Here is a 27,059-nt window from a genome sequence, read left to right as displayed (position 1 = left end):
GCTTTCAGTTCAGATATTGAAAAGAACCTGTTTTCAAATCTTTGCATTGTTAAAAGCTTCACATATAATGAATCTTTCTGTTTGTATACAGGAAGCTTCTAAAAAGTCTTATTTTGTGATTAATAGGTCGACAGAGGTGGTGGGGATTCAGTGGAACAGCATTCTCTGCTTTATTGCAGACTCAATTTACTAAAGGGCACTTAAGCACTGCATAAGAGCTCCTTGCTATTTTTGTGTGAACAAAGACAGCACTTTTTAATTTCTATGGCTTTCAAATAGATAGAACCTGTTACCCAGAGCAGCAGATGCTTTGCACCCATTGTTAAGCGTCTCTTAAACTGTGGAAAGACCAAGAGGGTAAAACAACCCCATTTCTTTTCCAGAAAGGTGAATGTTTGGGGGGACTATGTGAAAATGGTGCAATTAATAGAAATTAAGCAGCTAGTTGGCAACAGAAAATTGTTTTCTCTGTGTTTGGGCACAATTGAAAAAGCTAATCTGAAAACTATGTCAACTATGACTTTTTTTGAAAGCAAATATTCAACAATTTTTTGAGTATAGAAAAGAGAAGGGAATTTGTAATGAATGTAAGGGTTTTTCACGTCTCTTTGTTTGTTTGTTAGCATTAAGAGCACTTCAATGTCATCCTTGTTTGTACCTTTCATCATTTCCCAATAGCATAACAAAAAATGAGTACTTCTTACTTGGAGTCATGTTGCTCCACAGAACAGTATTGCATTTTTGTTCATTACTGCTACAGAAATGAAAAAAAAATTTCGTATTTTGTAATGCAACACTGTGAAACTCTTCAGAACAGTCCATATGCAGTGTTTCAATGTAAATGCATGTGTGTTCCTAAGCATACACATGTATATGGTATGTATTTACCTCCTGGGATCATATAAAAGAAGATTATTATTGAAAGGGAGAGGATGGAATAACATAAAATGTTACTCAGGTAACTTCATTGTAAAAAAAGCTTGTAAAAGGAATCACAGAGTAGTTGATCTTTGAAGGGAGCATTGCAGGTCTTTGAGCTCCTGACACCTACAGTCAGATGTCCAGGACAATGTCCAGGTGGCTTTTTAATATCTCCAAGGATGACACACTCCATAACCTCCCTGGGCAGGTGTTTCATCACCCTGACAATGAAAAAGTACATTCAGATTCCTGACTACATAGCACTTGTTTGCCCAATCAGCATGTATTTTCCTCTGCTTAAATGGGACTAATTACACTTCCTTTGCTTCATTTTGGAGTTAGAACATATTGGGCTAATATTTTAAATGGCCTTTTGTGCCTCTCTGTGAAGAGAACTGCTTTTAGCAAGAAAGCAGAGTTTGAAGACACTCGGCACATTTTGTTCTGCCTGACCTTATGCACTTTGTTCTCCTAAAGCAGCACTGTGCTCCTGAATATCTGTGCACCCCTTCATTCTGCTCTCTTGGTGCCATATGCACATTAATAACCAGTGATAGAAGAAAAAAAAGTTCGAGTTACAGGTTGAACTCCAAACTACTGCTTTTCTGAAAGTATCATAGATCATGTTTAATAGCCTGTGGATCAAAATGAAACCCAGCATATATCACAGGGGAACTCAATAATTGAAGCATTCTGGGAATGTCTAAGTACTGGAGTGCTGAGGTCCCTAGAAGCTTCATGCTGTGCTGTTTTTACCTGAATAAAAGCCCTGTAATCTATTTTTTTATAACAAATTTTAATAATATTTTAATGCACTGACTTAAATTATTTTATCTGACATTCCGGGAAACAATAAACTCCTTTTTTAGCCCCTTCCAACTCCTGATTTTCTGCAAATGAGAAAAACAGTCCTTGAGAGACATTAGCATTTCAGAGTATCTCCAGTACACTTGACTCGTGGCTATCTCATCTCTGTCCTGGGTGTCTGCAGAACGGTCCCTCAGGAGCACTGAACCTGTTCTCTGGATTTGTGAAGCTGATCCATCTGTCTACCAGCTCTGAATTTACTCCTTTCATATGAGAAGCCTCAGGGGCTCTCTGAAGGATCCTAACTGGTCTCCTGGTGATGGGGAAGCAATAATTTGCAAGCCTGAAGCTGCACAGGTGGTACTGTGTGGGTATGGTGAGGATGTATAGTTTTGTCTCAGAAAAACAGCAGTAACAGAAAGGTTTTGCGGACTTGCTGCTCTGTGGTTTGCACAAGGGATAAATTTTTTTCCTATTTAAACGTGGTAGAAGGAAGGTTGACTTTTCTAGCACTCTTCTAGCACTCTGGCAGAGAAAAAAAACTTGGGATGTGGCCCTGGGAGGGTTTTGGTATGCAGGTCAGAGGATCTGTTTTACAGTGGGAATTTGAACTGAATGGGGTTGATGACTGAAGTGATTTTTAGGTGAGCATTTTGGGGTGCACTAGGGACTGGTAAGGGAACTGCCCTCCAGAGCCACTAGCTTGATACATGATGGCTATATATATTCCTTTATGATGGTTATATATGCTCATTAACCTCACTAATAATTGGTATTTCAATGCTGAAGGGCACATGTAGGATAACAGCAATATCTACCCCTCCCCTTGCTCCTGTGCATAGGAGGAATCTCACTGAGAGTGAAAGTAAAAAGCATGGCCAAGCAAAAATAGTTCTTAGCAGTTGTTTAATTGTTAATGCATGATTTGTCTTGCTTTTGTGCTAATTAAACTGCAATGAGGAATGGAAGGCACCATTTCTTGGCACCTTCTTAAGTGCTGCCTTTTGCTCTTCAAGGATGTGGTAACAGGACCTTCTCTGAGAGCTTTAGGTATAAAGGTACTTGAATATCAGAAGTTGCCGGTGGATGAATGAACAGTGAGTAGCAGTGTGGACTGTTAGTGGTGATTTTTTAAATGAACCATTTCTACACTCCTCATTATAGCTCCTTCTGGTTACAAATTTTTCTGGTGGTATTGGTGGGGGTGCCAGCCCTGCCAGCTGGTACCTGCTGTGGTTTCTGAATGAAACAAGTGTCTTCTAGCGTTCTGTTGGGTTTGACATGTTCAATAAATAACAGCAGTGAATTGACCATAGTGCAATGATAGTGATCATAAGATAAATAGCATAGTGATTTTTTTTTTGTCATTTTCCCATGAGTTGGACAGAAGGAAAATAAAATCTTAGAGTTTCACCCTTAATTAATTGACTGCTACAACATGAGTTACTATGTGTTTGATGGAAAATAAGATTTTTTTTCCTGTTTCCAGCCGGAAAGGAGCAGCTGCTGAACAGAATTTTATTTTGCCTCACAGTAAAGGTAAACTTCCACTGTAGTCTGAAACATGGGTGACAACTTCACTACTGGCTTAGCCTATCTGGGGAAATATTCACTCTATTTGTTATATGAGGCAAAAGTGGGGAACTCTCATGTCAGTGGAGTTTCAAAGGATGTGGACAATTGGGCAAGTGCAGCATCTCTAAAAAAGAATTGCAATTCTTTTATTGATTTATAGTTCACAAATATTCAATAAAAGAATGGTTTAGAGGTTGCTTTAGAGTACTGTCATTGTCTACTTGGCCAGCTCTGTATTCTGGAGACTCTTCTCTTCTCAAAGTCACAAAAGTGACTTTTGTATAAGCACATCTTCTAGAAAGGCATCTGTTCTTGACAGGAAAACATCAAGGAATGGTAAAACTGACACATTCTTTGGTCCCTCCTTTCAATAGTTAATTAGCCTTCCTGTACAAAATGGTGGTGAAAAAATACTTATCCACACTAAAATAGCCTTCTCTAATGTGTTTTTCCCTTTTGCTCATAAGTTATAATCAAGTCACCTCTCATTCTTCTATTTATAAACTAAATCGATTCATATCTTTAGGTCTTCATTAGACATTGCGTTATTTCTGTGGTTGTCGTCATCATCCTTCCCGTTTTTCATTATCGTAAAAAACCCCAACAAATATCTGAACTATGCCAGCACCTCTGTTTCCACTACTCTATTAGGAGATAAAATTGTCTCCCTAATACCTGTGCACTTGCTTATAAAATTGTGGATTATATTACCTTTTTTCTTCTACTGTATTTCTTTGGGAGGCTCTGTAAAAAAAAAAAAAAAAAAAAAAAGGTGATTAATGCTGAAATGAAAAGTTTTCTTGTGTGTATAAATTACTAATTTGAGAACAAAATAAATTGTCAGGACATCTTGGGTGGTTTGGGTTATTTTTCCCATTGGCCTGTGGAAAACAAACTGACATCCCAGATAAACCAGTGGTCCTATGATCTGTGAATCTTTGTTTAAGAGCAGTCTTGACTGTTTTAAAGCACTCACATAAATGACCTAATTACAAAACTTTGTCATCCGCCTCTTGACAGAACTTTTGAAAGCTGATTTTGGCTTGGGTGTAGAGTGGAAGCAATTACAGAGAAGTCAGTTTCTTACCAGGAAGAATTTTTGGCTTCTGATGTGTGACCTGGAAGCTCATATGGATTTTGTTTTATTGCTGACTGCTACAGTCTTTTCAGAGTCACTGTTTTTGGGGTAGTCATCCATTTTGAGCTGTCTCTGCTTTTTTCTTTGTGTGCTTAACTTACCTTTTGAGTGAATTTGAGCAGTCCAGGTCTGTGCAACGGCTTGTCTTCCTCGTTTTTCTCCCTTTGTGAGTCTCTCACTTGCAAATGGTATCAGCTGTCATTTATTGACTTTCAGAAAACCAACAGTGAGGATCAGCATCAAAGTTAATCCTGATCTCTGTGGAGCCTCACTAGCAGTAATGCTTGATTGACATTTTGTTTTTCCTGTGTGGGGAGATATGCTAGTTATTCAAATCTTGCTTGGTTCTACTTCATTCCTATTGTGTGGTCCTAATTTTTTTGTGCTGTTCCTGTGTGAATTGTTCCTGCTATTTTTCATTTAAATGGCTTGTGTAAGGCTTTCCCATTAATGCTCTCAGTGCAAATAAATCATCAAGAAAACTTGGAATATCAGCAAAATAATGAAGGTGGGCTGACCCAAAAAAATGGTGCTTGGCAAAGATATAAATATAACTGAACACAAAAGACTACATTTTGAATCTGTTTCTATAAATTTTTATAATTTCTATGTATTCCTACCTTTAACTCATTATAAATTAAATCCGCCATGAGCTTTTCTTTTTTAACTTCAGGTTTACCTTGACTTAAGCAATCTTATTTCACTAGGTCTGTCTCCTTACCACTTCTAATAGGAGTACTTGTTTTCTGAAATTGCCACATTATCCTCAAAAGTTGCCCACAGTTTCAGTGAGCTGTTTTTAATCTTAGCCATCCAGGCATAGACCTAAAAATTTCTCTTCAGTAGATCTTTAACATCCTGATGGCTGCTGATGGCTTGGAAAGCTCATCAGATTTGTGGTAGGAATCCCTCCCAGCAGAAAAAGAAAGCTTATTGAACATTTCTGCCTTGCCTGCATTTTTAATGATTTAACCATGCATAGGGCTTCAGCCATCCCTAATGTACATACTAAACCACTTCTTCTTTCCTTGGTCCTGTCGATCAAGGTTTTCTTTTCCTTCTGATAATTTTCTTCATGTCACATCTGTATTGATTGCTATCTGATCTGCTTCCCTCTTTCAGCTTGTTAAATATTGCTTTGCTATCTTCCCTTTGCCAATAAATCGGGATGGGCTTTCAGATAAAGCTGTCTTCTTTCTTGATTGAAGGATTGCAGCTTTTGGCCATCTAATCTCTTCTTAAAGAGCTTTAAGCCTTCATCTATCTTTTCCACCTGAAGTTTTTTGGAAATTAAGTCTTTTAAAGCAGTCTTTGTGATTGTGACCATCTTTTTCCTCAGGCATCACTGAGTATAGTTAAGCTGTGATGAGTTCACAGGGGGAAGAGCTGATTTATAGACCAGTGAGTAATTTCTTTGAGCCACAATATGGTTGGAAATGAAGATGTATCATACTGGGTCTGCTGGTGAGTTGGGACAGTGTGTGCAAAACTGATTGTTGTATGAATTAGATTCTGTGGATGTGAGGGGGTGATATGTGAGTTGGGACAGGGTGTGCAAAACTGATTGTTGTATGAATTCGAGTCTGTGGATGTGATGGGTCGATGTGTCGTAACGGGATGTGGTGACTGCTGGGGAAGGAAGGTGAGACGAGGCCAGAGCTGGGTATCCATGTGCCTTGGTTGCTTGAATGATGCCTTAATTTGATTAATATAATGTAGATTTGTACAGCTATCCCATCCCTGGAAAGATTCAGGGTCAGGCTGGATGGAGCTTTGAACAGCCTTGATGTAGTTGAAGGTTTCCCTGCTTGCTGCAGGGTTGTTGGACCAGATGACCTTGAAAGGTCAACTCAGACTATTCTGTGTAGCATCTGTGCTTGTGAATCAGGCTGTTTTTCACAATCCACAATAGCTATGAGCTGGTTGCGTTGAGTGCACTGCCCAAGCTGCCAAGGTGCTCTGCTGGAAGTGGTTAGGGATGGTGGTTAGGACATGGCTGCAGAACCTGCCCTGGATGCCCCGCTTTGGATCCCAAGGTTGGGAATTCTGCTGTGTCCGTAGCTGTGTCGGGGCTCAGGGCTCGGGTCCGGCTGAAGAACGACACGAGCAGTTGGGGGTCCCCTCTGGAGCGCGGCTTTTCCAGGAGGATTCCCATCCGCAGGCAGTGCTGGAGCGCGGTGTCCATCGGGGGGCACCAGAACGACAGCAATGGGCTCGGTCTGCTCATTAGCGCTCAGGCTGCTCGCGTCCCTTTGGTGCTGTCACGGAAAAAACCCCGTGTTTGAGGGGGGCAAGAAATTCCTCCCACTTCTCAAATCAACATAATTTCCTCAGCAATACTGCAAGCTCTGTTTTGAAAGCATGAGCTGTTAAAGAATAAACTATCAAGCATCTCCCACTTTCTCGGTAGGACTGGCTGCTCCTCCTCTTCTCTTCTCTTCTCTTCTCTTCTCTTCTCTTCTCTTCTCTTCTCTTCTCTTCTCTTCTCTTCTCTTCTCTTCTCTTCTCTTCTCTTCTCTTCTCTTCTCTTCTCTTCTCTTCTCTTCTCTTCTCTTCTCTTCTCTTCTCTTCTCTTCTCTTCTCTTCTCTTCTCTTCTCTTCTCTTCTCTCTTTCAATCCTTTGTTTAAAGTTATATCGTGATTTGCAAGATTTATACTAAAAATTTACCTTGAATAAGATGTATTGAAGAATTACCATTGAGAGATCAGTGTCTAATAAAATGTGAAACCTGTGAGGATTTTACAGTTCTTCCTAGGCATTGGAGTGCCTTATATGGAGTCTGAACACTGTAATACTTGAGGAGTTAGTATACATTTTTAACAGTAGTTGAGTGTCATTTTGTTTTGTTTTGTTTTGTTTTTGCTTTTTCCCTGAGAGTTCAGCTGATGGTCTGAATTTCAGATGTAAAAGGATACCTATAGACATTATTTCTGTTTTGTTGCTGTATGAGGTTATTAGCATGGGTAGATATTCTATAACTACTAGTGTCTATAGGCTACTGGTAAATCATGGTGTTGAAGCATCTTTTACTGCTCCTTCACCTGGCCTCATAAGAAAATTGGGGAAAGGAAACATTTTTTCCCTTAAAAAGAAGGCTATTCTGCTCTCTGCAGGCCAAGTCTTCTTCCCAGTGTCTCTTGAAACTCCTGCTAATTTTTTATGAAAATTCACAGTATTAACATTTAATATTGAAGGTATAAGCCTGTTTTAGTAGACACATATTTTCTGTTTTGGTCTTTTAAGTATGTTCCTGAGGGTGAAAATATTGAGTTTCTGGGGGTGGAGCCACAGTATGACTTGTGAAAAGCGAGTCTCTTATCCAAGAATTGGCCTTGGTTGGCCAGCACTGTTGAAAAGCGTAGTCCAAGTTGTCCTGAGTCATCTACAATGGTCAACACCTAAAGCTGCCAGGAGCTTTTATCCCCAGTGGTACTGATAATCTTCCTCTGCCCAGTCACCCTCCTGCTTTACCAGGCTTGAAGTCCTTCCCATTGCATGGATAAATGTTGAAGTACAACCAGAACGTGGGCTTTAGTTGTAACAATGCACACAGTTAATTTTTGTAAGTGAAGAATTTTGCAAATAATGTGTCTGACTTGACAACAGAAAACAATGAAATGAATGTAGCATTTAAGCGCATGGAAGAGGCTTGGTGAAGGATTCCTTGCTTGAAACCATGTTGCTCCTTCTCGCCAAGTAAGTTGGACTGAAAAAGACACTATTTCACCATGCAGGTCTTGCTTTCTTTATTTCCCTAAACCATCATAGTCAAGACTACTAGAAAACAGAATTTTCATGAAACAACTGACTTTCATCAGGCAGCTAGGGGCATCAGGAAATTCCTGCTTTTTCAAGTTCACTAAGCCTATCTGAGGTCTTCTAGAAATGATGAAAAGAATTGTTAATCCTGCTGGTGCTTAACTTTAAATCAGTAAATCAGTCCTTAAACCTGTGCAGTTCTTTAATTCATGCACTAGATGGTGATCAAAAGCAGCCCAAGTTGTGTTCTCTCTTCCCAAAATCACAGCTGACATTGGAAAATGAAAGCACAAGACTGACAGTTTTTCCTGCCAAGCTTTTAAGCTTTTCTCACTGTCCAGTAATGATAAATTTATTTAGTAGAATAATCTTTGAGATTAAGTTAGAGGTGCTGCTAAATTCATATATCCTGTTCTAACTGTGATTTTTAAAATCAGTTGTTGGATAAAAGTGTAGGAAGTGCTTTTCTCTGTCAGATCGTAAAACATTCATCAAACATTCTATAACTTCAAGCTGGGGTTAGTGTTGTTTCCATAATAAAGGAATTAATATATACTAGTTCTTGAAATAATTGCTGTGGATTGAAACTTAAGTCTCTGAATGTACAGATTGATTACCATTGGCTAAGACAAGGTAGTAATGAAAAAGCAGGGGGGCATTACTCTGAAAACATGATTACAGTTTTTTATAAGATTAAAAACAAACCAATGGAAAACCATTTCTGTACTACCCACCCTGAAACGATAAAGCCTGCTCTAGTCCTGCACTTTCAGATTGCTACTGACTTTAAGGGAAGATTGCAAGATGTGTTTTGGATTCTGTAGCTGGAAAAAGTGCATTCCACTGAAGAGAATCAGTCATCATTCAAAAATATTCTTGTACTGAAAAAGGCAAGGTATGATATTCAGGAATGGAGGCTGATAGGTGGACCCAGACAGATCTGGGACAAGGGGAAATCTTGTACAGTGCAGAGTGACTGTAGGTAGAAAATATCAATGGTGCAGTGTTTAGATAGCAAGAGGGAAATGTCCAAAACGCAGGACTGTAAGATGATGATGTACAACACACACTGAAATGTACTACAGCTATTATGGGCCAAAAAAATATAGTTCAAATAAACAGCTAAAAGAGGGAGAGCATCACATGAACAGTAAATGTTAATAGCAGGGAAAAGTTTTTTTTTGTTCTCTGTATAAATCTGTAAGAAAGCAGAAGCCTGTCTTGTGACTGGAGCTCACAGCCACTCACATGCATACATCCTTCCTCTGGCAAGGTTAAAATCTGGAAAAGAACCCTATCTCTGCTCCAGTGTGGGAGGAGGTGTCATGGGTGAGGGCTATGGCAAAGATGCAGTGCTCTGGAGCCACCTCCATGTATGGAAAGATGGATGAGATCTGATGGTGCATGGAGCAATGGCATGGCTTAAATTAGGCTTAAACTGAACGTCTGGGTTGTCTTTTCATTTTTTTTTTTCTCCTGAGCAGAACACAGGCACTGAGTGCACAGTCTTTATCCCAGAAGCTGAATAAAGAGATCCCCCTTAGATTTAACCTAAGTGTAAATATTTGTAACTCTTTGTGACTTCTGTGAGGCAGGCAGTGAAGGCACAGATCATCAGTGGTTAGGAAGCTGGATAGCAGCAAATACATATCTGCTGACAGGTAATTGTAGGGTTAAAAGAGCAAAAGGAAATTTGATGCAGCTACAACATGTTTTACGCTGGTGATCTGTGTAGCGACGAGGAAATGCATGGAAAAGCAAAATTCCAGACAACTGAATTGATGATATGATTCATACACTGACTTTTTCACTCAGCACTCATCCCAGTCATAATGAGAATCATCTGAGTGGAGTAAAATAACCACAGTTTGGAGCTTGTAGGAGGCAGTAGCCTATAGCCATGCTAGATGTGAGAGTCATTTACTCTATAGCCTGTTGGAGAGCTGTGTCATGTACAAGATGGAGCTTTTCCTTTGGCTTGTTTTTTGTGTTTGTGTTTTTTGGAGGTGTCCACTGCAACCCTGACTTTCATTCTAAATTGGTCCTACACAGCTGCATGTGTACATATATGTAGCATATGCATGCACATAATCTGTGCTTTCAGGAAAAAATCATCTTTGCATGTGCACATGGCCAGCTTGGCAGCAGTGCACCAAAAGAATTTGCATGTGCTAAATTTATAAAAACTGGCTCCAAACATAGAAGGAAATAGCATCAAGAGAGTTGAGGCACACCCTTAGGATGGTGTTTGCACGTATTCTCACAACTGTTCTTGGTTAAAGATGGCTCTTGCTCAAACAGCATCAGAAATGTAAACCTCACATTTCTGTGATTATATAATCACATTGCCTCATTCTCTGCAATTTAAGTTTTTGATCTTAGAGAACTTAACATATGAAAAAATAATGAGGTAAAAACATGTGTATTTAATCCCAGTCTGAATGTGCATTTCACGTTCATGCCAAATGAAGCTCCACCCCAGAGTTTTCTAATGATCAGTGTGCATTTGTGGGACCATTGGGATACCTCTGGGATAAAATGTGAATTGTTTCTTATATACAGAAAATTATTCAAAGCACAAATCCCTACCATTTCAGTGAAAACCACATACTCATAGAATGTTTTGAGTTGGGTTATCAACCATGGAAAAGACTTCAGAGCAGAGGCAATTCAGTACAATGTCAAAAGGTGGCTGGCCTTGGGGCCCAGCAACATTCCTCCTTTTTCAGCCCTACAGGTGTGAGAGCACTGTGGTTCCCTGTCCTCAAGTCCAGTGAGTACACAAATTCCAAGAGGTGCCCATGTGCACACGTGTGCATGCACACACACACACACACACACACACAATATGTGATAAACACACAGCTGGCTGCAGAGATCAGCATAGAGAGCAGTGTCTTTACTGGTATGAACATCCCCATGAACACATCTAAAATCATGTCATACAGACATGGGCACTGCAAACAGTCATGTTCTCTTCAGCTGGTAAGAACTGAAGTCTTGAAATGTATGTACATTCCTTTCTCTCTAGTAGCTGTTTTTGGAAATTGAGTCTCTCCAGTTGCTGACACCTTGGTTGCAGGTATTCAGACCTCCTGTCCTGCCATCTGGCTTGTCCATCTTGGAGTTTATTAATGTTCACACACTCACACAGAAGAAAGAAATTTGATTCAATAAGAATTAAGGATAGTTTGCAGTGATTAAGTATGGGATTGAGATAGGTAAGGGTGCTGACCATCTGTCTGTTTGTATCTGCCCTGTTAGTCTTATTTTCCCTGTATTTTAATGTGCAAAATCACTTAGGTTGAAAAAGACCTCCTGACCTCTCTCTGCTCACACCTTTGGTTCTTCACCTAATCATTACATAATGCATTTTTCACACTTGGTTCCCCTTGAATCTTCTTGTACTCTGGATATCCTCCCTCTGTATTTCATCCAGTGCAGCTTTTGGGGCAGCCCACCTTAGATTAGAAACAGCAGAGGAACATGGGATTTAGATAGCTTTGATTCCAGATGAAATATCTGCATGGATTTCATCTCACCTTGCTTTAGCCAACTAAAACTTAGGCAGAGGTCATCCTCTGAAGCCCATGTAGGAGGAGAAAAGCTTTTCCAAACTGAGCCCATCTGTCTTAAGGCCTGTCTTATCCTAGGATGAGATGAATCATTCCCTAGCAGTGCCTCTTTTTCTCCCTTAACTAAAGGCAAAGCCTAGATGGCTAGCATAGGCTAGATGTCTAACCTTTACACTGCCAAAATGATGGGAATAGAATCCTACTTGCACATTTTATCCTCATTTCTGAAGGCTGTGTCTCTGGGTAACATGTTGTAAAGTTCAATGTACCTAACACTTCCTCTCAAGCTGTTGCTCCCCTTATGTGCAAGGCTCTTACAAAAATAACCAGCTGCAGTCTGTAAACAGTGTGGGTCCTGAAGGAAAAATACTGTCAAAGATCAATCTAAGTCAATATACAAAGGTGAAACTTGGGAAATAGTAGTCTGTGTTAGTGATGTGTGTGGTATAAAGAAGATGGACTGACCAGGATTTGATTTTCTGTGATCCCTCACTGAGCCTTCACCAAGAGTGAAGCTCTCAGCAGTCAGCAGCCCTGGGTGTGCACTGTGGCAGAGCTGGCATCTGCACTGCAAGGGGGGCACTCTGCATCGCATCCTGCTGCTGCTGCTCTTCAGCTGAGGCTCCTCCTGGAAGGAAACCTCTTTGACCCAAATTGGATGAGTTTATGTGCATTCTGCAAGAATATTTGCAAGGCCAATTTGCACTAAAAATACCCTGTCCTGCTCACTAATGTACCTGAGTGACGTCTAGCTTGGGCATAGAGTTGTGATTAAGATCTCAGTCATTATTTCCTTTCTGTGTGACTCAGTTCCTTTCAGAGATTAAAGTGGAGATAATAGTATTTCTTCTTATCTGAGAAGTACATTGAAATGTGAGGATGGAAAGCACTGTAAAACTCCAAAATATAAAGAGTTTTTCACTTATACTTATCAGTATGGCTCCTTTTCTCTTTTTCTTTTCCCTAGCAGTAGTTACTTACTGATTTGTGTCTCTCCTTCTTACCTGCCTAGAGCATGACAAGTAGATTGTTGTGGCCTTAAGAGCATCAGGTTTTTAAGACAAATGAAAATTTTGAAACGTGGCATAGTTAAACAGAACCTTTGATTCCTTAACTGTGCTTGTCCTGGCAGAACAATGTAAGAAAGGTCTATAGCAGCATGAAGGAGAACCTAATGAAATTGGCAACCATCTAGTCATGATACAGGAAAATAAATATTTCTACCCCCATATATTTAATTTTATCCAATATTATATGATTTAATTATCAAAGCACAGTAATAATGACCTATGCAATACTAATGACTATTGGCAACAAGGCTCAAGAGGACACACAGTCTAATTAACTTTAATAGGATGGATTTAATAATACATTGGATTAACATCTGTTAGAAGGAAGTATAAAGATTTATTGTTCTCTGAATAAATATTGACCTCTTGCTCTCAGGTCAATAAATCTTAAACTTGTGTCCACTTAAATTAGTATCTACTTATTACATTAGCACTCTTCTGTTTCCTATCACCAACTTCACTAGGAGGAGAGGGGAGCTGCACTTCTCTCCTGCTGCATCAAACACTTCTTTCAGGAACTGAAGGTAAACATTGAATTTGCAGATAGAAGAAAAAAAGGTCTGGGCCCTAAACTGTCCTTTCTTCACATAAAACTGTCTTTCCTTGCTGTTGCTTCATAAGAAATTTCAGAAATGTTTGAGAAAAAATCAATCACTATTAATGCCACAGAAAAGGTGCACAGCTTGCATCATCTGTGTGATTAAACAGTCTTTATACTTGTGTGAAGTGAGTGGTGTCAAAAATATTTTTGGGGATTAGTGGGAGGAAATCCTGCCCCTTCATGTGTAGGGAGATACAAAGTTGTTTATAGGACTTTGGATTTCATTTTGTGCTTCAGCTTTTTAAGTACAGATTCCTTTTTAGCTGTAAGAGTTTCAAGAGGAAAGAGATGGAATATGTTTCTTTTTCATACATACAAGGGAAGAATTTCTTGTTACTCTCAAAAGGGGTCAATATGGTTAGAAATATCTACAAGTCTAAGAAAATTATAACTGAGAAGCATTTCTCTAAACTAGTTGAAAATCCTTGAGACTGATGTCCATTCAGCATATATTCAGACCTTCCTTTCAAATGTAATAGATGATTTAATGGGTGATATTTATAAGGAAACATGGGTTAGTCTAACTCCATCACAGGTGAATTTAGCTATAAAACTTCCTGTGACTTCAGTGGCAGAGTTCTGTAGGTGAATGTTGATTAATGTGGAGAACCTTTTCCAGACACACCAATCAGAAAACTTCTAAATTTTTGTAGGATGATTATTTGTATTTATGGAGTTTTTCAATAAAGGAAGTGGAGTCTATCAGTCTTTAATGGATAAGTTTTGTGTAGCAGATCATAATTGCTTTCACAGCTCAAAACATTGTTCTTGCTCTCTCTCCTTCTCTGTAAGATTATCTATGCTGGTGCAGAACCCTGACAAAAACATGCAAGTACTTTACCCTACTTTTATTTTCTTTCTGATTGTGTGTGATTTATAGGTAGATGTGGCACTAAGGGAAATTGTGTCATTTACCATGGTAAGTAGGGAATACCTGGTCAGGCTGGTGAAAGAATAAGGTCCTCAGAGCAATTTGGTGTGCAGGACTAGAAAATTTCATCTATGCCTCTGAATACTGAGATATATCTATATCTCTAAGGGTTTAGCCCCAAGGTTAGCAGATCTTTTATTTCATGTTTTCCTTTGAGGTAAAAAATCCTTGGAAAATGATTTCTAAATTTTGTGCCCAGTCTGCTATTCCCCCTTCAACTGACCTTAAATTATCTAGGGATTGACTGCAGTCTAGTTCTACTTACCTCAGACTGTTATTAATCATCATTACCTATACTCTGACTCTTTAGTTTGCAAATACTCATAGGTGCAACTCATTATTTTTCCTTTCATTTTTCACCCTTTCAGACTGCAATAGAATTGCACATTTTTGACACCCTAGAGATCCTCCTTTGTTCTTTCAGTTTCCTGGTTGTCCATGCATTAATCACAGAGGTTTGTAACATATGTTGGGTTTCAGATTGGGATTTAAAAAAAGGAAAAACAAACCAAAAAAAGGTAAAACAGCTCACTGGGAACAAGGAGAGGGGCAAGGCTGAGCTGGAGTGAACATTGTCTGGGGGCAAGATGTACATGGGAAAAATGTGTTGACTTTAATAGGGCTCAGTGGTTTTTATTTCATAGCCATATCAGGCTTCACAAAAAGGAGTCTCAGGTAGAAAAATAATTTTGATAACTGACAATTATTGGTCTTGTATTTCACTGTGTGGAGGGGCAAGTGGGGTAATTTACTATGTTAAATTAGGTGAGTACCTAATTGTTAATTTAGACAACTACCTTGCTTTTGTGTTGGCATTTTGGGTCATGGTAGGCACTATCCCTTCATGCTCCCCAAGGAATTGTATGCAGCCTCTGAGAAAGTCAGTATGATGACTTTAAGGAGAAAAAAAGAAGGTATGAAAGTTACCTAATTTTGTTAAAATACCCATTTTTCCTTAGGTCTCGTTAAAGAATATGCATTGCTGGTCTGTAATTCTTACTGTACTGAAAATAAAGGTGCTGGTATCTTCTACCAGAAGCTGACTTGTGCAAATAGTAAATAAGATCTTAACAGTGGGGAATAATTCCAAGTTTCTGAAGTGACATGCCTTTTTCTACACTAGAAGAATGTTGAATTTTGGGTGGTGACATGTGTCACCACCTAATGCAACTGTCTCCTTTTGTAAGGTGTCCCTCTCAGCCCCAGACATTCACATTGCACTATGATTTCTTTATTCCCTCAATGGAGTGGGAGGGAATCTCAGTCCTGTGTGTGTAAACCAAAAGGGTAGATTTTTTTTTTTGTAACTCTTGCTTTCCAGACAACATGCTACCCTTTCATCCTGAATGGAGAAGAGGAGCTTTGGCAGGGTTGAAAGATTGGAAATCCTAGTCACTAAAATGGGAACTTAATAAAATGGTGCACAAAGAGCCTCGTGTAAGCTGTGAAAGCTTTTAAAATAATTACTTTTATAAAACCAGTAGTGCTCAACTCTTTTGAACAGATGAGAACACTGGAATCATAGTGTTGTGTGCTAGCCTCTGGAGTTTTCTTAATGCCTGCACTTTCAACATGGCTTGTTAATGAGATCTTGGTAAAGCAACACAGAACTTACAGAAAAATAAGAAGAATTCCATGTGAATTGTCTTGAAAAACCACTTGTGCTCAGACAGAAGCAGACATGGGACTGTGCACCTGGAAAACCATGTTGTTCACCAGTGTACTTTTTAGCTGTAAGTAAAAACACACACAAACTTGTTCAAGTGCTGATTCTGTTCTGGGGGCTGTTTGTCCTGGCTCCTCCTTTTCAGAGGCCAATACTTTGTCTGAACGCTATTTTCTCTTGCCTCTTTGTATATAAGTCTCTTTATAAGTGACCAGCCTAAAGAAGTTGTTGAAGACAATCAAAATCTGAAACCAGCCCACCATCTCCTATTATTCCGGTAGTTTTCAGGGATTTTTGGGATTCATAACAAGTCCTCTGGCAAAAAGCAGTGGATGGGAAGATGATGTGCAATATGTGGTAGTGTGGACATACTGTGCAGCCCTGAGTGTAAGTAGAAGGTGCACAGAGAATGTTGGTTCTGGGACAAAAATGCAGCAGCATCTGTTCTTTGGTATGTTAGCTGCCCAAAGAACGTGGAAGTGGTTACTGCTATTTTGACAAATGCACTTATTTCTGCTTTTGTTGCGTGGTGTGGCACAAGGGAACGCTGGCGCAATAGTGTAAGGCAATAATTTATTAGTGGTTTAGGGATGTGGGCCCAGAACAAATTCTAGACAAAAGAAAAACATGTTTGGGTTTTACAGAGAGCCTTGGCTACAGGAACAAAGCTGTGATTGGGTGTGCAAATATTTGGTATTTCGATTGTCCTGGTTGCTGTGACAGCTGAAAAATGGTCTGAGTTTGTTTTTAATTATCACCAGGAGGGGAAAAGCCTGTTTTAAAGCCAGCAACTGATGTTGCAGCAAAAGGCAAGAAAAGATATTTAACAGTGGGGAATATACTTTCTCGGTGTTAAAATATGATGAAAGCACAATTATTTCCAAATATTTATAGTATTTAGCTAGATTTGTGATTGCAGCCTACCAAGAAAAGTGTTTTGTTCATTTGTATTGCATCCAGTGATGGATATTAAAATGTCAGCTACTGTTCTTACTTGATACTGACTGGTATAATTGATATCAAGCTTATCTTGTGCAGCCATGCTGGGAAATGCAGCAGGCATGTTGTGGCTGGTCTTTGTGAAACCTGCTCAACACAGAAATTATAAAATACATATATCATACCTTGTGAATGCTCTGCCCACTTGTACCAGGGTGTAGTGTGTTGGCCAGTTGCAATAGATAGAATCACAGAATCATGGGATCATTTAGGTTGGAAAAGGCCTTTTAGGTCATTGAGTTCAACCATTAACCCAGCACTGCCAAGTCCATCACTAAACCATTGACATGACTTTTAAATACCCACCCAGGGATGCTGATTCAATCACTTCCCTGGGCAGACTCCTCCAGTGCCTGACAATCCTTTCAGTGAAGAAATTTTCCAATACATCCCATCTAAACCTCCTCTGGTAAAACTTGAGGTCATTTACTCTTGTCCTATTTCTTGTTCGTTGAGAGAAGAGACCAACCCTCACCAATGTATGACCCCATAAAGACTTCAGTGTTCTGAAGGGTTATATAGGAAAAAAGAAGTGTCTTACCCAAAAGAGATGTAGTCTTTTGTCCAAACAGCCTCTGGCAGGGTTTGGGACCAGTCCTGTTTGTGGAGTCTGTATCCAGTACTTCAAACCCCTATTCTATCATTTAAGCATGATAAGAAACTGTACTGTTAAAAACCCCTGAAATTGATAGTCATTATGTAAAAATTTGTGTCCAAATACTTTATAAATTGGGGTTTTATTGTATTGACTTTTTTTTTTTGTAGTAATTGCTGTACAGTGGTTGTTTTGTTATGAAAATGCTTGAATTCAAACGGATCATTTCTAGCAGGAAGAATAACTTGTTAGACTTTGAACAGCCAATAGTTGCCTTTTAAGTAAAAATCATGAACTTTCAAATGAAAATTTGCCCCTTCTGGGGGAGACAAAATAGATTTTTGTGGTCAGATGAGAGGGACTGTTCTGTATAAACTTGTCTTCCATTGCGAGGAACAATTTAGACAAGAACACAAAATGTGTTTCCCATATCTGTGAAATCGTGAGAATGTGATCTTTCCATTTTGTCAAAAGGGCAGCTTTTTTGTCTTTTAGCTACGAATCTTCAGCCAGTTCCTCATGTGGTGTTCTGTACCTTGGAAAATTTAATCAAGGCTGTATTTGAGGAAGAGAAATAGTTTGAGCTGCTAATATGCTCCTGTTCTTCCAAAGCTGTCTAGCCTGCTTTTATGGATCCCTAGAAAGGTTATTGATTTACTGTGAATGTGGCTTTCTGTAGAAAAAGCTGAAAGCTGTTTGCAAACTGCCACCTGAAGCAGAGGCTTAAGCAGGAAATTTAGATAATTGCATTCTGCTTCCATTGAAGTCTGTGGCATTTTGGAAATTAATATCAGGGGAAGCAGAATGATGTCCCATGACTGGAGTTACTGCTGCCAGCAACTGTAATAACTCTTCAACTTCGTGTTGCAGAGATGCTCAACCACCTGGGAACTGTTCAAAAGATTTGGAAAAATGATTCTGATAGCAGTTGCCAATATTAACACTAGTTTGTGTAGGCATTCTGTCTTTGTAGTCCTTGCTGGGTCAGCACATTTAGACTCATCCACACTACTCAAAGCTGTTCACATGGGAAGTCCAGACAGGTTTGGCCAACAGAATGGGCAGTCCCATGAGTTTTCTCATGCTTTCTTCTCTTTTCCAAGGGACAGCAATTCTACAGATGTTTTATTTAAGTAGTGTCAGCTTAAATAAAACATTTGATCTCACATACTTATGGTTTTACAAATAATGAATTTCTTTTTTGCTTGGCCATTGAATTGAGAAACTGAAAGAAATTCTTGGGTCCAGTTGATCAGAAAGTTGTTTTCAGGCAAGCTAAAATGAAGCAATTTGCATAGTTTAAATTTTCTCAGTCCTTTTCTATGGGTTTAATAAAAATGGGTGAATTTTCAATTGAATTTAAGTTTTAATTGAAAACAGTGTTTTGAAACAAATACTCAAAATATGTTTGTTTCCAAAGTTTAGAAAAAGTTTAGTCTTTCCTGGTTTCTCTATTTTTCTGGCTGATTCTATCTTAGGCTATTTTTCAAATTCACATTTTTTTTCTTCCCCTGAAGCAATATATTTTCATAAAATCATTGCTTAGCAGAATATTTTTACCCAGCATTGTTAGCAATTTTGCAACTCGCTCCTTTTGTCTTAGTGTTTAAATAAAATAAAAAAAACCAAAAACCAACATAATGTTGCTTTTAAAGCTTATAGCCTCTAGCCTACAGTTTGGAAAAAACTGTTGTGATATGTAGCATCAGGCACGACTGGAGAAATCCAGCTGGAGTCTGTGAGAATGAGGGCGATACCTGGTGGCATCCAGGTAACAGATGTGTCAGGGGCAGGGAATATAATTTGTGATGGGACAGTTTGAAAATACTCAATTAGGTCTAAAATGAGGTAACTTACAGATTAAAGGAAGGTACTAGAGAAATAAATTTATAATCAAGGTTAACATGGTCTTCCATTATCAGCAAGCCGGTCTGCAGTTTTCCAGCCTGAGCTTTCTTGCACTTTCAGCATATCTGTTAATTGCAATTGCCAGAGACAACATCAGCGTAGGAAACAGGGGGTTAATTAAAACAGTAGGTGCTGATTTCTTTGCTTCAGAAAAAAAAAAAAAACCAAACAACCAAAAAAAAAAAAAAAAAACCCAAGGTAGGATATTTTGGGTAATTCTGCTTCTCTTTAGGACAAGTTATTTAGCTATCCATACCCAGCAGCTCCAGTGCAGTTGGGGCTGGGGGCTCGGTGCATTTACCTTGTATGAACAAAGGATCCAGATAACTCTGTTCTGTTCTTTCACATCGTAACGTATCTGCTATTTTGAACCAAGTGTACAACTTGAACTACAAACTGGTGGTAGTGGGGTATGTATTTTAGAAGTCAACGAGATTACGTGCTTTGAACAAATTAAGCACTTTGTTATCTTGTTGTGATTTTTCTCTTTTGTTTTGTTATTAGAATAAAATCTACAAACCAGTGCTTACAAATGTCCATAATGCTCACCAAAAGGCAGCTAATGGTGATTGAATTCCAAAGCACAATACTGTGCCATGACTAATGGAGTCATTACCTATTCAGTGGAGAACATAACCTATTTAACATAGCTGCTCTGCCTGTTTCCCTTTGCACAACAAACCCATGTGCTCGAAGGCTGTTCTTGGCCTAAGAATAAGGCTTGCATACCTTCACCAAGGTGAGAATGGTTTCGGAGGCCTTGATATTTGGAAGAAGAAATTTTCTCAAATAGGACTTTTGTCAAGTCCTCTGAATAGATTTTTGTGGTCCAAATTTGGGAACTAACTCTTGGAGACACTGGGTATGGGATTCTCCTGCTGAGAATGTGCTCAATCCTTTTGTTGAGTCAGACTGTAATGGTGGTTGCTGAAGTTTGCTATGCTGTTATAACCTGAGCCTGATGGAGATTCCTAAAGTGTTGGAGAAATTCGAATTAAATGTCATTGATGGATCAATTAGTAGGACACAGAGGTTTAAAAGTAAAAAAAGAAAAAGTTGTGCTGTGGTGTGACTGTGCAGAATCACTTTTCTCAAGGATACTTGAGATATGGAGAAGGACATCTGTTGCTCTTCTGGTCCCTGTGGAGCACTAGATACTTCAGCTGTAGTGTCTAAGCTGACCCCAGCAACTTATCATACTGCTGTGTGCGTGTATGTGCTGGGAAGAAGCATCGGCATCTTCCCTGTAAATATGTATGAGGATCAGCTGTGGTCTGGACTTGATAGAAACAGCCTAAAGTTTAGGGCTAAAACTTTTTATTGTTGGTAGTGTGGCTGAGTGCTGGCTGAGAGTGGGCAAAGAGATTACCCTGTCACTCAAGTAGGTAGAGAAGGAGCTAAACTACTCTGCAATCTTTGTCCTGTTTTAAAAAGCTCTGCTATCAGGAGTAAGGGAGGTGTGAGCTGTTACAGCCACTGTGTAGCTCTGCACATGCCGACTGTGATGCACCCATCAATCCTTAGGCAAAGCTCCCTGAGCTTTGGCTGCACAGTGCAGTGTGGGAAACTGGTGTAGAATGGCCTTGCACACATCCACCTCCTCCCCACACTCTGAGGTGGAAGAAGAACCTGTCTGATAGATTTTATTCTGTAGTGAGTGTTTGAAACACTAATCCCCAGGGAAAATTGGCAGGGGAGACTAACAGTGGGAAGGAAGAGGTGAGGTGAGCAAAGGAGAAAAGAGACCTTCAGGTTTAGGATATATTACACTTAAAATTCTGAGACTGCTCCACAGATGGGCCACATAAAGAATTAGATTTGCAATTTGAACAAAGTTCTGTAGGAAAATAATTGGACTGGTGAAGCAATCTCGCTCTCACTAAATTGCTTTCCAAGGACCCTATCCTGAAGGGGGCTGTGCAGCTCTTTCTGATATTTGAGCATCTTCATTTCTCATTGACTTCAGTGAGAATTAAACTCATTGAACTCCTCACTAGGCAATTAGTTTCTTACAGGTGTATTTTTTCTGCTGCAAAGTGGTAGCTGCCTTTCCCTTCTGTTAGCAGTCATACCCTGTGCCACTCAAACCCAAGCCTCAGCATGCAGGTATCATTTAATTGTTCTTTTGTGAGACATGTGCTTAAACATTTGAACACAGATTATGTTCCTTATTGTTTTCTGTGGATAGGATCCTTGACAGTTTTGTTACACTGACTGCATCACTTTAGCAAAAAGAACATGCAGAATATGTGATGGAAATCTTTCCAAAACCAATCCCATCAAAAGCTTATAAATCAATTTTTTTTGTTTTATTTATTTAGGAAGAGTTTGTTTTGCTTTCAAAAAAGGATGAATGCATTTCAAATTACGATGACAGGTTCATTAGCATGGAGGATGAATGAGATAATAAAGGAGATCATGAAAGTGAGGTTTTTCTACCTTTCCTTTCCGCAAGAGAAGCCCTACAGAAATGCAGTGTATTTACAGTCCTCAAATTACTAAAGCTGTAAATGTTTTTGCTTTCATGGCCTCTGTTTGCACTACTGCACATTTTGGGATGATGGATTATGGAGCACCAGGTGTTGGGATGAAAAGAATCAATAGTGTGATACAAAAGATGAAATAACTGTGATGGAACATCAATAAAGGCTAAAAGCTGCCATAGGGATTTGAATCTTAAAGAAGAGCCTGAGAAAGTGTATTAAGAAGAATTCACTTCTCCCCTTGCACTTGTAGTGTCTTTATTCCATGAGCAGAAGTCACCTGGGGGCTCTGTCAAGGACAGAGGTGGAGAAGTTTTTACTTTTCTGTGTGTACATGGTGCCCAGCACAGCACCTCTGGGGCACAACGTCATAGTGTCAAGGTAATGTCAGGACACAGCTGGTGTGGGTGCAGTTTGGAATATGTTTGCTCTGAAGTGGAGAGGATTTTATTTTACTTTTTAAGAAATAAATTAAATTAAATTTGTTATTAATTTGCACACTACTCCCACAAGCAAACTAGATGAATGCATTTAGAAGTAACTAGTTGCTGCTCACGTCTATGCTGTTGAGACGTTGTTTTGAGAAAATGGCAGCTGCTGCTCTGCTGTTGTGACCCATTCTCAGGGGACTTGGCCACTAAAGAAACACAGCAAAGCTAGGCTGTTAATGCTGAGAACTTTATCTGTTTCTATCTAAGCAAAAAAGACTACTGAAATATGTAATGTAAAAATAAAGCTATTAGGTAACTTCGGCATCATAATTTTTCTTTTGCAAATCAGGCACAAAGTTTTAGAGCTGAAATAAATTCATGCAGAAAGCAAGGTTAGGTCACACACCTATTTTCTTAGTCCAAAGTCAAACCATCACAAAGAGAAAGAGAGGAACTCACTCTTCTGAAATACCTTGGTGTTATTACTAATATATAAAAAATGCAAGATCTTTTAAAAAATATTCCTGTCAAAACTCTTAGCTCTGCCTTCCAAGGAAGAGTCCAGAATGCATTTAAGGTTATGACCTATTTCAAGCATGACAGTGCAGAACTACTCACATGCTTTAAGCTATGCACAAGATTGATTGGCCCAAATTAAGAGCCCTGCTGGGATGAGATCAAATGCTCTGCTATAAGGACCTGACTCTGCCAGTGTCACTCATGGATTTTTTCCTGCAGTAAGATTTCATTCCATGCAGCACAAGACTGGTGTAGCCAAAAGCTACTCACATTGTAAATCTACGAGATGAAATCTCACACGCCAGGATCAGGCCTTGTCTTTATTATTGCATCACACTGAGGTTTTTGGCAACTTGAGTTTCACAGGGGTTCAGTGCAGAATGTCCTCTAGGGACAGCTGCTTTGCAGATGTGGTGGAGAAGGGTCATTAAGGACAACAAGTCATGCTTAGCCTGGTTAGCACAAGGAGACAAACCCTGCCTTTAAGTAGCTGCAGCTGATGTTCTTCCTGAGTTCAGACCTTTAATCTAAAGCAGGAAGACTAGAGACCTTTACCCAGCCTTTCCCATGTCACTGATCAATGCCTCAAGCACCTGGGTTTAGATCTTGCTCCAATTCTTTCAGGAACTTGCTGTATTTCTGAATGTGACATCAAACCTTTTCTTTGTCTCTACTTTCAGGTTGCTCCTACAATTAAGGAGAGGATGATGAAGAAGGGCAGCATGATGCTTGGGTACCAGCCTCACCGGGGCAAAGTCAACTTCTTCCGGCAAGTGGTTATCAGCCCGCAGGTTAGCCGAGAGGACATGGACTTCCTGCTGGATGAAATCGAGCTTCTCGCTAAGGACTTGTAGCTGGAGCTCCACAGCATCAGGTGCTGCTCATGTGTGATATTTATGGAGAGAGTGGCAGCAGCATTCTGGTGCTATTTTGTGGAAACTAGTAAAAAGCTTGACAGAGAGTTTGGAAACTGTCATTTTATAGATTGATGTTGAGAATTCTGCAGGTAGAACACCCCTTCACAGGAAAGCATTTGCAGACAGGGCCTGGGGGACAGACTGGTGCTTCCAGCACCATTGCTGCCATTCTGGGAAGTGTTTCCTCTGAGAATGGTGTCTGTGCCCCAGGAAAGGCAGCTATTTACTGGGTGCCTGTGCACAGTGTAGCTCAAACTGGTCACTTATGCATGCAGGCAAAATTCCTCTGAAGTTGCTATTACGAGTGGATTTGTCAGTGAGCCTTAATATGCTAGTTAATTCTCTTATCTACTCTGTCAATATTTTAGTTTGGTAATTAACATGATAAGACTGGAAATTGTGAACTTATGTGAAATGAGTTCCTCAAGGCCACCTAACTAGGTGCATTGCCCAGGTTTTCCACTGTGAGCACAGGCAGACAGTGCAATGAGGCTCAGTGTAGTTATCACACCCGGAGGAACCTCCTGCACGAAGCCCTGAGTAACCAATATTGAACCAGATGACTTTTTAAGGTCCCTTGCAAACCATAGAATTTTGTGATTCTATGAAACACAGTCATTTGGTCCAGTTTGTGTTTGCCAGTGTTGCCCATCCAAAATATCACCACTTAGGAGAGCTGAAAATATTGGGGTAATATTTAGAACTCCTTACTTCTTTGTCAACAGGAGTTACCTATAATTTCTGAATTGCTATTCACCTTCATCTATTTTTAAAGTGTAAAGATTTATTTAGAAGCTTTTAGATGCACTTTAAAATTTTAACAGAGAAAAAAATATATATTTACCTGGAAGATATATATTTTTATGCATGATTACTTTATATTAATAATATAGCAAAATTGCTTATTTGTCATTGTTTGTTTATATTTTCCTACAGATTTGAGATTACTTGATCTTATGTTATCAGTGTATAATTTGTAATTGTACTCTGCTGTTACCGTAGGGTGATTAGAGAAGGTCTTCCTGTGATTTTAGGATATGAACAGTTTGAACATTTTTGGTCAATCTTAAATGACAAAATTAAGTTCTGTGCTTTGTCTTTGTGGTGAGATTTAGACTATACTTTTCATCTGTTTTTTATTCCATAAAAATAATCCATTTTATAAAGATAGAAATGTATTTCTTGTGATGAAGTTGTTGCAGCAAACCAATGGAAATAGCCATGTCTTTCACCTTGTAATCAACATCTGCTCAACGTTAATGTTTTGCTGTTTGCTCCTTATTTTGTATTTGAGGTAGCACTGACCACTATGAACCTTCCTGTTATGATGTTTTCTGTCCTCCTGAAAGCTGTTTTTAAACACAAAGCTTCCCGTTTTCATTTCCTACATTATACTAGAATCCAACATTGCATGAAATTCCTACTTCCAGTCTCCAGGATGATGGTGTGCATAGCTGAACAAGGTCATGATAACCAGGGGGGTCACATAGCCAGAACAGTGGTTAAAAGCAAGGGTCACTTGCAGCCCTTGACAGGTGCCCTTAACAGTGTCCTGCAATGGATAGACTTGTGCTGTCATAGTGATACACCAGACTTTAAGCAAAACCCATGTTGATAATAAAATGAATATCACAACATGGCCCCTGGGTTTTGCTCTTCAATACCCATAAATCACTCCATCATTTTTTGACAGAGTGTGCTTCTGGCTATACCAGTTATCCTGATCTTCGAAAGCCTAAGTTCAGGGCCCATAAGGCTTTTTTTGCCTCCCAGTCACTCAGGGTGGAGTGCAGAATGCACAAGGAATGCTGCATGAAGGGGACAACTTTGCTCTTTCATCTTGAGTTAGACAGGACCATTACCCCTTCTCCTTCTCTTTTTTTGACCTTGAAGGGAAAGACAGAATACAGTGTCAGGATGTTTTGTTTATGGTCCAGATTCTTGGTGAGTACCTGATTTTTTGATTCATGGAGAAGTTATAACACCTTTCATCAGCTAAGAATTTGGTCTGTGGTGTTTTGTGGCACCACCACGATCAAAAAAGTGTTACTGTCTTGTTTCTCTTCGTGTTCTCCAGACACTGTGGCACTAATTGCACATGTCAGGCAGAAGTAACACAGTTCCTTTCTCTAGCAGTAGTAGCTATAATATTTTTAAGTGAGAGTAAACTGGAATTTTTTTCATAGTTGCAGAAAATAAGTCTCTGATCATCATGTGCACTGATTTCTTTGAAGCTATACGTTAACCTTCCAGTGTGATGTGAGTACCTTACCCAATCTCCATGTATTTTCCATTGTTTCTGACCCTTTACCATGTCCCAGGTGCACAATATGATGGTTTCATTTCAGGACTAATGTAATTTTCTCATAATTACTTATGTTGGAGTAGTATGTACAAAATGTCTATTTTGTAGCTGGTGATTTTAATAAAAAGTGAAGTAAATGACACCCTTATAAATACAGGCTGTCTTTGTCATTTGTCAATCTAAAGCTGCATATACAAACATGGAAGGTACCTCTAAGCACTCCAGATAAATAGCACTTCAGCTTTAAAATGTGAAACCTAGTTTAACCCTGCTTCAGGATGTGGTTTATCTGTGTGCTGTGCCCACATCATCTTTGATAAACATTTTGGGGGAAAACATGTCACAATTTATCTTACTCCTGCTTTCAAATGCAGAAGCTAAATTGTCTGTGCAAAAAGATGTTTGATTTTTATTATTTTTTTGCTATACTAGCTAGTTGGGATTGACCCATGAGCTCCCTCTCATAGTTACTGGCAAGCTCCATCCATCAGGATGCTAAACAAAGTTCTGGAAGTAGTGAGGTACATGCATAAATCACTATAGAAGCTGATCCATTTGTTGTCTGTAATTTCTTGCGTCTACCTCTAATAATTTTTCAACAGAAAAGGAAAGAAATATTTAGAAGGGATACAGAGGTAGATTTTACTCTTAGTTGCGTGGCTTCATTTTGTGAAAACTTTGAGCATTTTGTGATGGGTCCATGTGCAAAATCACCCACATAAGTCATTGTGCCCAGAGCCAGCAGTCCCTGTCTCAGGATTTCTCAGGATTTCTATTATGATTTTCTGTGATAAATGAGCACTAATCATCACAGTCTGGTTACATATGATTTTCGTTCTTCTAACTCCCACTGATTTA

At 39.3% G+C, this 27,059-nt stretch overlaps 1 protein-coding gene across 3 annotated transcripts in view; it reads left to right on the top strand.

The window, feature by feature from the left end:
• The window catches only part of GADL1 (glutamate decarboxylase like 1), an 81,991-nt gene extending 55,644 nt beyond the window's left edge, over positions 1-26,347 (top strand). For all 3 annotated transcript variants that reach the window (XM_064704708.1, XM_064704710.1, XM_064704709.1), the window contains exon 15: positions 23,660-26,347. In XM_064704708.1, the coding sequence (XP_064560778.1) occupies positions 23,660-23,833 (174 nt within the window). In that variant the 3' untranslated portion in view covers positions 23,834-26,347. The remainder of the gene's footprint in view (positions 1-23,659) is intronic.
• Positions 26,348-27,059: the final 712 nt, after the last annotated feature.

This window comes from Zonotrichia leucophrys, chromosome 2 (genome assembly GCF_028769735.1).
Source record: "Zonotrichia leucophrys gambelii isolate GWCS_2022_RI chromosome 2, RI_Zleu_2.0, whole genome shotgun sequence".
NCBI lineage: Eukaryota > Metazoa > Chordata > Aves > Passeriformes > Passerellidae > Zonotrichia > Zonotrichia leucophrys.
The sequence above is the reverse complement of the archived record's forward strand: the minus strand, read 5'-3'. Positions and strand labels throughout refer to the sequence as shown.